Source organism: Pygocentrus nattereri, chromosome 23 (assembly GCF_015220715.1).
Source record: "Pygocentrus nattereri isolate fPygNat1 chromosome 23, fPygNat1.pri, whole genome shotgun sequence".
Taxonomy (NCBI): Eukaryota; Metazoa; Chordata; class Actinopteri; order Characiformes; family Serrasalmidae; genus Pygocentrus; species Pygocentrus nattereri.
The window spans coordinates 12,160,700-12,172,496 of record NC_051233.1 but is presented as its reverse complement, the minus strand read 5'-3'; the positions used below and the strand labels follow the sequence as shown (position 1 = coordinate 12,172,496).

At 42.1% G+C, this 11,797-nt stretch overlaps 1 protein-coding gene across 1 annotated transcript; it reads left to right on the top strand.

Moving 5' to 3' along the window:
• The first annotated feature begins 5,470 nt into the window (after nucleotides 1-5,470).
• On the top strand, nucleotides 5,471-11,781 carry atf5a (activating transcription factor 5a). The gene is made up of 4 exons (XM_017701771.2): nucleotides 5,471-6,011; nucleotides 7,606-7,851; nucleotides 8,212-9,430; nucleotides 9,767-11,781. The coding sequence occupies exons 2-4, from the start codon at nucleotides 7,710-7,712 to the stop codon at nucleotides 9,951-9,953; spliced, it is 1,548 nt and encodes a 515-aa protein (XP_017557260.1). The 5' UTR covers nucleotides 5,471-6,011; nucleotides 7,606-7,709; the 3' UTR covers nucleotides 9,954-11,781.
• The last annotated feature ends 16 nt before the right edge of the window (nucleotides 11,782-11,797 follow it).

The window sequence follows — 11,797 nt, the reverse complement described above, 5'->3', positions numbered from 1 at the left end:
ATATGTTTTTCATATGTTCTGGAGCTCTGAGCCAGCCTGTTTCTATCCCTGACTTTCAAACACTGCAGAAACTCCCCTCATTCATCATTGGTCAGGACCACCACTGAGCATGTGTTATTTAGGTGGTGGATTATTCTCAGCACTGCGGTGACACTGACATAGTACACTGGTAATACTATATTAGTAAGTGTGTGCTGCATAGAGTGGATCACACACAGCTCACTGTCACTGCAGGACTGAGAATAGTCCAGCAACAGGTGAAGTCTCTGACTACAAGATCGACCAACAAAGTGTGTCTAACAGAATGGACAGCGAGGATTCACAGTGTTTAAAAACCCCAGTAACTCTGCTTTCTCCTGTGCAGTGCTGAGAGTCAAGAATGGATAGTGCTAGCGCCACTAAGGGTATACAGAAAAAGATACATAGCATTTTAATTTTGGTTTGCTTAGCACTCACACTAACATACTTAACATTGAACCAAATTATGTAAACATAAATTACACAAGTAAAAAGTCGTGACTGTGCAGATTTTATGATATAAAATAACTGCGATAATGTCCAATGAACTTACTGAATAATGCTGTTCCTATCTGGGCTTGTTGATTTCATTTATGTCTTGTTTTATTTACTGTGATATTACAGCAAAATGCCATGAGACTCCAGTGCACGATGCAAAGCAAGGCCAAATCCTTGTAACAGCCTTGATTGTATTACTGCTTTTACACAACAGAGAAACCTTGGCGCCTCAATACACGGTATAATTTATGCGTGCAGTCAAATGTGAATAGCACATATTTAATAATGACCTCAAACGTGCCTCAGCTTCGTTTTAAAAACAGAACTATCTGTTCTAAAATTACCGATTCAGAGTTAATGAATTAATGAATTAAATCACAGGCATGTGTTTAAAGAAGTTTGCCTTTTCCACAAACAAACAAAGTTATGATGAGAGGAGACAATGGTCCATTCTGTCTTTGGTCCAATTAGACGTCTTTGGTCTGTACTGCATCCATATTTCAAAGTGAACCAAGACTGACCTGCTTAGGGGGTCTCGGTCCACTTATTTGGTTCGGATGGCAGCGTTCTCACTTGCTCTAATGAATCACTTTAGCAGAGCAACTGCATGAGGATTCATGTTAATCTAACCAAATCTGCCAAGTCTGAATGTACTTTAAGTAAATACACAAATGTCTAGAACAAGTTGCTCAGGCTCCATTTTGGCAAACTCAAATGATAGATAGTTCCTGTTTATTTTCATAAGATAGCAAGATTTAAGGGGCCAGGCACTTGTTGGGTCCCACCAGGTGAAAGACTGTGTAATTTGTGAGCCTCGTCTTTGCTTAATTGTGTGGTATGATCAACTCTACACTGACAAACTAACATTTTCCAAGTAAGACATGTCAGGTAGTGAAAGCATCGCGGTGATTCTAGGATTTTGAAAGACATGTAGTGTGTAGACATTTCAAAAACTCTCTGGTGCACACTAGAGCATTCTTTCAAAATAAGTCATTAAAAATTCTCTAAATGGGTTCAAAACAGTAGTCATTTTGAATTAGATAATGAATAAAAGAAAGGCTTTGTATGAGCCTATAACACACTTCCCCGTCCCTAAACTCACTCTATTCCACATTGGTTTTCACGACTTTCTGAGGCTGCAGAGCCCTTTAATGCTGTCCACATTAGTTGCAGCAAAGTCAGTGTAATAAATCTTTCTTTTGTGGATTTATAACTTTTAATTGTAAGCTCCTTTTTCACTGATTTTAAAAAAATGTGCTTCCTAACTAAACGGCTGAGATATAAACACAGTCATTTGGAATGGAAATGCTTTGTTACAGAGAAACTTAGAAAGTCAGAATTGTTCACCGTGGTGGTGATAGGAACCTGACATGAGAGTTCAATATCTCTAGAACAGGGGTGGACAAAATTCTTGTCTTGTGTAATGTTTGTGGTGGGCCGAGGGCCAAAGGACAAAACAAATACCATCCTAGTTGAACACATGCAAAATGACATATACAAATACTGTTGGTACTCAGATTTCAAAGTGGTATTCTGTGTTTTCCTGATGGGTTGATATCACAGGGTTAAGGATTCCAACGGTTTTACAGGTGTACTGGGAGGAAGACGTCGTGCTCTGAGACACAGAAGCTGGACGTCCATCCCACCGTCGTCTTTTAAAGCTCAGAGTATAAACCTCGTCTCCTCTGTAGACCACTTTCTGCTCCGCCATGCTGAACGGTATAAACCCCTCGCTATGACGTGACGCGCATGCGCAGAACGTCCTCACACGTTCCGATTGGATTGTAATCGGATTTGGGCGTTTACATTGTTATTATTCTTCTATTTAATGGATTATTCAGAGGATTACCCACCTCGTTCAATTGGATAGAAATTGTATTCCGAATGGCCTCAATCGGATTAGTCTATTCCGACTGAGGCGTCTACATGGACGTATTCTATTCCGATTGAGCTATTAGTCAGATTATTAACGGATTATCAGGCTACATGTAAACGTGGCTAGTGTCTCATTCATTTAATTCTGTAGACTTTGAAAAATTGGTGGAATTCTCCTGTAAAAAGTCATACACTTTTTCTATGGAAGCCCATTTCCACCACTGGAGAAAAATAGATAAGCATTTAGTAAGTTATAATAATGAGAAAGTTCCATGTTATTATGACTTAATATCATATCATTCTGACATAGCCTCTCATTATGGCGACTTGCCATCTCTCTATTGAGAGATGCTGTCGTAATCATGAGATCGTATCTTATTATAATAAGATACTACGTCATAATTATGGAAAACTTTCTCATAATTATGATTTACTCAATAATTTTAATATATTCTCAATATATTTATGACAATATACACATTTTCAGCCTTTTTGCTGATTTTTTAAAGAAAATAATACTGAATCACCCTTATATCGTTTTTTTGGGATTAACACAAGTATAATTAGACAAAACTACATCAAGTATCTGTGTTATAAGCCTACATATTGCAGACTGCAGACTGAAAAGCAACTTTTCAGAGGAGTGTCACTTTGCACAATGTGAGAGAGAAGACTGTTCAAAACCCGCACACAGGCCGCGAGAGGGAGCGCGAGAGCGCGCGCTGCAAATCCCATGGCAACAGCAACCAGGAAACGCGTCTAAAATAGGGGGCAGTGTTCGCTATTACTATAGCAACAGGAAGACGGCGCTCCTTCAATCAGCTTTAGGATTTGCTGAGACGGGGGAAAAACAAGATTGATTCTTTGCGTGGCCGTCATTAACCGGAATGATAAGCAGTTAATGAGATGGGGGCTTGATTCGGACGTAATGTGCCTCGCGTCACCGTTTGGGACCAGCAGCACCCGTTCAACCGGACACACACACACATACACACACACACACACACACATACACACACACACACACACTCACGTGGTGAGTGGAAAACTGCCTCAAACACATTACAACTACTGTTAATAAAGTCAGCTTCTTAATCGAATTTTCCCGTTCCACCTTAAATGGTGCAGCAGTTCCAGGCGCCAGAATGCTGCTGCCCCATTTAAGGTGGAACGGAAAATTCGAAAAAAAAATGCAGACGAATAGGAAGCCAATTTCGGTCTCGTTCATGATACACTTGCAATGTTGTTAAGCCCGTGCAGACGAGAAGAGGTTCACGGGAACAGCATTAGGGCTGCTATTCGTGTATTATGGGACATCAGGTAATGTGGGGCAGTGTGTTAGGTCATATGGGACATGCGAGTCATTACTCCTGAATGATGAAGCTTTGATTCACTTTCTTACTGTTTGCTTTTGCTCATTTAAAGACCAGTCTGCACTACTAAGCATCATCTAAACTGGGGATAAACAGAGTTTTTAAAGGGGAATTCCACCGATTATTCAAAATTTGTGAATAATTCAGTGGTTGAAATGTAAACAAGTCATTTGGAGTGGTTTGGTGTGAAACGGTTCATTTGCAGAGTATCTCTGATTTCTTTACAGTTGTAGTGATAGGAACCAGGAGTCCCGATGTCTACAATGCAAATACAGCCATTTTATTCACCATTGAAAACCACCAGTGAACCTACATGTGCCTTCTGAGTTTTTGTATGTAGTATTGATGACTGTAAAACAGTCATAATGCTGAAAAAATATATGTTTTGACTATTTTGCCTTAAATCGGCCTGTGGGTATCCCTCTGCCATGCATGGATTTAAATAAAGGGTTTAACATACATTTTAGACCATAACTTTATCCCAAAACTACTGTAAAGCAATGTGTCAGACACCAAGCAGTGTATTCATAACCATTGCATGTAATAACTTTCTGGGTGGAAGCTAACTCCTCAGATGTCTGGTTCCTATCGCCACCACTTAGAACAATTCTGACTCTAAGTCTTTCTGGAACAAAGCATTTCACACCAAACCATTCTGATTTCGTAGACATGTTAACTGATCAATTATGCAGAAATTTTGAAAAATGATTGGAATTCCCCTTTAAAGTGCCCCCATTACCTAGTGTAGTAATGGTAGCATGTGAATCTGCTCTGTGTGTTAGTATGAGGCAAAAATGAAAAACATACTGTTGTGTAGATCGCCTCAGAATTGTGGTCTGTGTGGCCCTTGTCGTGTCCCACATTAGTTGTCTATCCAGACAGTGTTTATGCTCCGCAAGATTATTTCGCTGTTAAAGAGGACAGAAGGCGGCTGTAGAGATGCTGATGCGGGGGCTTTAAGGATTCCACCTGTTACACACCAGAAAAAAAGAATATCCCCCAAACTGGAACTGGTCCATTTGGGTCATTAGCTTGTCCCTTTCTCCTTGTAATCGTTCTAGGATAAGCTGCAACAGCCTTGTACGGGTAATGATTAACCTTTACAAGTGAATAGGTTTTTAGGCGCATGAAACAGTCCACGAATTCAAAAACAGTGACCTCGAGGAGGTCGATCACCTTAAAAGATAAACCTTGAAACTGTAACCTCGGTCAATATTGAAATTAATGAAAAAGGCTGCTATGAGAATGAACGCCGCGTGGCTGAGTGAGGTTACCGGCAGGACACAGGTCCTCAAAATCAGGTACATTAAACATCCCCCATTCGTATCAAACTTTGACAAAGTTCAGCTGTATCCGTACAGAAAAACTTCGCCACTGTTGATTTACTCTCGGGATGTTTACGTGGAACATGTGCACGGAGAGCGGTAAAATGAAAAGAGAGAAAAAAAACGATAGACAAAACCCCCCAAAACACTGAAGGTGAAACGTCTGACCGCCAACAGCCAATCAGATAAGAGAAGATCAGGCACGCAGCCAATGGCGGTGAGGCAGGTTCCCAGCCGCCAGCGAATCGGCGAGCAGCTTTACGTCGCTGATGCAACTAACCTGCAACAATAGCCACGCATCTCCTGGGTAGCAAAAAGTGTTCTTCCTCGATGTTGGAAATTAAATAGTCCCTTTGAAACCACGCACGGCATGATAATCCGCACGTCTCGTTGAATAAACAGTGAATGAATAAACAGTCTTAGCATATGATTAGCGTGTTTATACTTTACACCAGTCCCACTGATGGAAGTAACCAGCAGTTTAGCGTAAGTTTTCAAATCATGTCTAACAGCGTGGACTGGACTGGTGTGATTTGACTGGTCGTGGAAGTGAGACAGTTCTCGGCTCTGCAAATGCACGGTCCGTGTCTGAGTTGTCTGTGTGGGCGTTGTTGTTTACCACTTTCCCTTTTCGCCAATAAGGACCACGAGCATTCGCGTGCAGGGGCGGAGGAATCTACTGCGCCGTGACCGCGTGACGCAGCCGGTTGCTAGGTGTGGATGACCCACGATGCTTTCGCTCAATTAGCCCGATTCTCAGTCATCAACTCCGTCACAACAAAGCAAGAAGCAGGAGAGGGACACTCCGCAGGAGAACATGGCTTTTTAAACTCGCTCGTCTTCGTCCGTCCTCAACAAAGCGCCGTGCTTTGCTGTTGCAACGCACCCCAAAAACCTCAACCACATTTTCCGCAATAATGGAGTAAGTCGCTTCTTACTTTTTTTCTTTGACTTTTTCTGCCGTGTTTTCCAGCCTGTGTTCGCTTTTGTGCTGTCCCCGTGCTCTCCTGGGCGGCTGCACGTCTGTTGTCACCTACAGCAAACCAGTTGTTATATAGCTCGAGCTTTGTTTCCGACTGTCCGGAAAGTTTCCGCTACTTTCCTACCACTTCATTCAACTGTTGCTACAGATATGGCGCTGTTCAGCAACTTCCAGTGTGCGACTTTTGGTTCTAGATACTTACCAGTGCTGCGGCTATTTTTGAGTATTTTAGCTGAATATTTGGCTGTCAGCCTTGCTATCTATTTTTATGACATAGCAACGACACAGTAGCGTCCATATTCAGTTTTTCACAGACTGTCACATATGCTACATAAAGCTTATTAATCTGGCTCTGAAAACAGCAATGAGATTGAACGCCTTGGCTGTAAGAACTGAGCTGATTTTGTCTTTGCATGTCATTTTTTCTTAAGAACTAAGTTTGCTTGGCTGGTGTGCTGTTTTAAAGTGGCAGTACCTGTTTCAGATGAACAAGTAGATGTATTTTATTTTCTTTTTTTGCTAGTTTTCCCTCAAGTGTTTGTAAGACACTGAGTTGGTCGACAACAAAGGGAGTAGCAGTTTTAGCGCTTTCTGGTCGAACTGACACCTTGCATTACGTCATTGGCTGCATCCCACGTGTGCCTCGAGTCTCCGTACATACAGCTCTGTGGCTTATGCACCTGCCATATGTCTGCAGAGATTTTACACTGGTTGTAATAAGGCTTCTAACAATGCTGTGTTTTTGGACCCGTCCTGCTGTTGGGGCATTTGGGCAGTTTGCAGAGCCGTGCCAAGCGTGGTGGGTAACAATAGAGGCTGTTGTTTTGAGTTTGAGATTGGACGGCAAAACCCCCCAAAAAACACACTCCACTGTAGAGTGTGCTGTGGCTGTTAGAAGCCTTTGGAGGCAGCAAAAGCAGTTTGGTATTCCACTCATATCAGACTTTAATAACCATATTTGACCAATGACCATGAATGGTTTTATTGTTGTGGTGGTTTGGTGTTTTGTTGTGCTGATAACGGCAGTGGTGGTAACAGTAGGTGTATCTGTCTCTGTCTTGGTTAGAGCTGCGAGTTTATTTGGCACTGAATGAGCGTCCGCTTGGTTCACTGGGAGCTCAGCTGAGACTCCTAAGTGGGCACAGGAGACTGAGATGGATGGAACAGGTCTAGTGATAGTCTAAATTGGTCCCCTGACAATCACAGATGTTTCCAGAGTGATGCTGAAAGGCAGTGGACGTAGTATCATTTACTTCATCAATTTGCGACTTTTCATTCTCCAAGAGAGCTTACTGTTGTTGGGTTGTGAGACGCTTTTTTTGAGCACCGAAAACGAAATAATATAGGTCGGGAAAGGAAAGCACTTTAAAAGCAGGGTTTTGCCCTTAACTGTTGTTTTTTTTTTCTTCACTTTTGACAGTTCATTCAGAATCTTGAAAAAAAAGCACGGTGCACTTGCATTTTGCTCGATCTACATTAAGTGATGCTTTTGTACAGTCTTTTCTGATCGATCTCTCCTCCTTTTTTTTTTTAGGTTTCATAATGCTCACCCAGCCCTGTTTTCTGTGGCTCAACTCTCAAACTACAATATCGTGCACCATAAACTCGGCCGTTTGAATCACAGGACCAACGGACAGGATGATGACAATGTCAGCACCCATTTGGAAGACTCTACTTGGCTGCCCGGCAGACCCCCTCGCTCTCTCTCACCCACAGGCTAACCACAGCCAATTGGAGAGGCGCAGAGGGGAGGGGCCAGAGGAGAGCCAGCACTTAATTGGTGAGTTGCAGTGAGTACAGTTTTTTATTTTTCCCAGTTTCAGGTGGGCACCGCACTGCAGCACATTTCCTCCTCCTTGAACAGTGAGTAAAACTACCAATGTGTGTCTGTTTTAAATTGTTTGTGATCTACATTTGAGCTGATTGGAGCTACAATAATGCTATCATTTTTAACGTTTTGCATTTACGAATTGTATCGATCACTCATTATCAATTTTAACAAAATTCCGAAATACGAAACATTAAATGGCGCAAAGGCGGTCGATTGTTTTCGGTAATTTTTTGCTTGTGAATTACTGTTTCGCTGTTTATGAAAATGCATTAGATTTACTTTTTTTCCAATTTTCTCTTTTCCAAATAGGTGATGGTCTCAGTGACTGGATGACGGAAGAAGTGGATTTCTCCTCATACCTCCCAACCCCTCACTCCTCTCCCTCCCCCAATGCATCCCTTCCCCCTTCGCCCCTCCAGCATGACAACCAGGTGCCCTCTGATTTGGAGGTCATGACCTCTCTGCTGCAGGAAGAGCTTGCTCAGCTGGAGGATTACTTCCTGTCTGACCCGCTTCCAGAGAAAGCCTCCAAACTGGGCAAATGCGACAAAGGGCCACCACCAATGGGTCCATCATCATACTACCAGTTGCCCTATGCATCCTATTCTGCTTCTAGCCAATCAGAATCTAGCCCCCTACTTGTTACCCTAGCAACTGGGGAACTAGACCTGCTGAGCTTTTGTGGGGGTCCCATTGGCCGTTCCAAGATTCCTAGACACGCCCCTTACAGTTGCAACCGCCCCAATGGCAACGTCTGCGGCCGCAAGAGAGTTTCCGATGGGGTGAGGGTGAGTGAAGGCTATGAGAATAGCATCTGGAGTTCCAAAGGAAATACCTCAGGTAACTCAGCTGTTGCGCTTGGTGGAAGCTACAGCTGTATAGAAGATGAACGGGTGGTGGGCAAAGGGTACTGCCTGGGCAGTGCGGTGGAGATCAGAAGGTGCGCCATTTTACCCAAAGAAGAGAAGAACTGCCGCTACACAGAGGAGGCCATCGGGATAAGCAAAGTTGTTAGCGGTGGCTATGGCTTTAACGGGCCCATCCAAGTCCCCCACAAGAAAGATGACATGATGATGTATGGTGTCAGGGAAGTCAACCTAAATGGAATGGGTGGAAGTTCAGAGATTGAGATGATGAGCGAAGGCAAAGCTGGCATTAACGACATGGTCAAGTCTAACATCTCCTGGAAGACAGAGTCCAATGAAGGTTGCTTTATCCAAGGAACACCCCAAGAAGAGGCCTACCATAACTTCCTAGGGGCCATCAACGAACCTGTGAAAGCAGAAAGTGCAGAGATGCATCGTCAACATAGCGAATACCACTGCGGGTTTCTGCAGGGTCAAGGCCCTGACTGCTTGAATGGTGACAGACACGGACACGAAATGGGCGCTCCTTGTCCAAGAGGAGCCCATTCCTTGAAGGAGGAACCCTGCATTGTGAAACCAGAGCTGGAAGTCACTCTCATGGAAACCAATCACGGAGAACGCAAGCAGAAGAAGAGAGATCAGAACAAGACCGCAGCTCATAGGTATATTATTGCCGCCTAATCTTGTGAAATTGCCAGGTTTTTGTACAATTTCTAGTAAAGCCAACAGTAACTGGTGTTAGGTGACAAAATTAGATCAAACACTTATAGACACTGTTAATTCTGCAAGCTAGAAAACGTCAGAATTTCAGTGCGTGGAGGTATAAGATGGGTATGACATAACTAAACACCTCTTGCTTGCATCAGACTAAAGAAAGGTTGACGTAGTCAACATTGGCCACACCCGCTTGGGAACTACAAATAGGGAACTGAGAGCGTGACTAATCAGTGGCAGCAGTTTTTTAACATACTGATTTTTAACAAACCCTTCTTCAACAGGTACCGCCAAAGGAAGAGAGCAGAGTTAGACTCACTGGAGGAGCAGCTTCATGGCCTAGAGGGGAGAAATCGAGAACTTCGGGACAAGGCGGAGTCGGTGGAGCGGGAGATCCAGTACGTCAAAGACCTTCTGATTGAGGTGTACAAGGCTCGCAGTCAACGCCTTAAACAGGAGGCCAGCGCCTGAGCTGAAGCTTGGTAGCCTGACACAGATGATGGCCCTGCAAGTAGAATTGATAGTGCTCTAACAGAGAGTGGAATTTAAGTTGGAATGTTTTCTGATCGAATGTTTTTCTTTTTTATGTTTTTTGGATGGGGGCGGGGTGTATACTATTGCACGTTACGTTATCCAATCATTTCCTTTTCGTTACAAACTGACAAGTCCATCAACAGCTGCAGCACAGACTTCCACTTTTTCAGCTCCAACTTAAAGTCAAATAAATATGCACTGTGATTCTGTCATGGCTTAAATGACAGTTGGCTTTTTGTGTGGGGGCCTTCTTTTTCGAAGAATTGCTAAAACGGGTCCTCTTCTCGTGTCCTTTTCAGGATTGATGTTAATCGACACTGAACACGCACGACCTGATTGAGCACATTACTTTCCATTTACACAAGGCTATAATCTATTCTCACATCAGAATATAACCTGCACAAATCTTAATTTATCCGAACGTAAATAATTATCGTTTTGTTTTTTTTGTTTGTTATTGTTGTTGAAATTATTTATAAGCCGTTTTGAGGTTTGTAGCACTTGGCAATAGCGTAATTCTTCCATCAATTCAAAAAGAAATAAGCACTTATATCAAAAAGCAATCTCTTTCAAAAACAATATTGACTTTCAGGGGAATCACTCTTTCCAAAATGAATATTCCCTCAGGAAGAACAAGCCTGATGATTTTCTTTTAAATCCCCAATTAAGGTTAGTCCTGCAGCTCAGGTATGCAATCTATGTCCAAAGTCACGGAAGTATGTCAGTTTGTAACTTGATGCTGAAGATATATGGCACTGCCTAATGTTATGCGTGTTGATTTCATATTGTTTCAGTCTTGCATGCCTAAGAGTTCACAGCTTTTTCAAAAGAATGCCTTTTTTTGTTTGTTTTTTTTTTTTGTTGGTTCGGACGACGTCTGTTGAACATTTCAGCATATCTCTCCAGCTAAAGACCTGTTATATATCCTCTTTGCCTAGTCATTTCATAGAATGAGTGACATTTTTGATTTCACAAACTACTGTTTGGCCCAATGTCTCTGCTGTAATTGCGAAAACAATCAGGGTTTGTGATTTTATATGGCTTGTTTGCTCCGATTTCAAATTAAAATCGTGTCTGAAGGGGAGAACAGAAAATCTTTATAGTTCCACTGCTTTTCTATATAACAAGCTTTCATGTAGTATCAGCTCAAGTTCCTAGCAATATTTACTCAACATTTCCACTGACATAATTTATTAATTGCAGATGAAATTGTGTACAAATCTTCAACACTTTTAGGGGTTTCATGTTTACAGCATATTTAAATCCAATAGCTAGTTTGGTGATATCTAATATGTAGACATAGGGAGCCACAAGAAAAATGTAGAGGAAAAAAAAAAGTCCAGAAGCAATTAGAACCTTTTCTACTCCCCTGATATTTTTTGTTGTTATTTTAAAGGTATTTTATCGAAGATTCATGTATACCTTAAAACCTAGCAATACATCTATTTTTTAATCCTTCTAAATAAGTAGCCTAGCATAGATATTGAGAGAGCTAAGCACCCTATCGGTTTCAGATACGCTTTTCTCTTGGCGGTATACAATCATGTGTATGAAATATAGCCGGTTGTGGTTCGTGTCACCTTGTGAAGTTGAGATATGAATGTTCAGATTTATGAGCTACGCGACTGAGCCACATAATGTTCACACCAGCTAAAAACAACAACGACGAAGTCATTTCGATGTATCACCTCCACTTCAACTGCTTTGTGTTTATTTCTCTGTCATTCTTTTTAATTCCAATAAAAGTGATTTGTGTCAGCAGTAACGCATATGGGGGCTGA

Excerpts from the sequence above, each read along its gene's own strand:
- atf5a (XM_017701771.2), top strand. The coding sequence starts at position 7,710 with ATGATGACAATGTCAGCACCCATTTGGAAGACTCTACTTGGCTGCCCG. Across the intron at positions 7,852-8,211 it reads GGAGAGCCAGCACTTAATTG|GTGATGGTCTCAGTGACTGG; the intron begins GTGAGTTGCAGT and ends TTTTCCAAATAG. Across the intron at positions 9,431-9,766 it reads AACAAGACCGCAGCTCATAG|GTACCGCCAAAGGAAGAGAG; the intron begins GTATATTATTGC and ends CTTCTTCAACAG.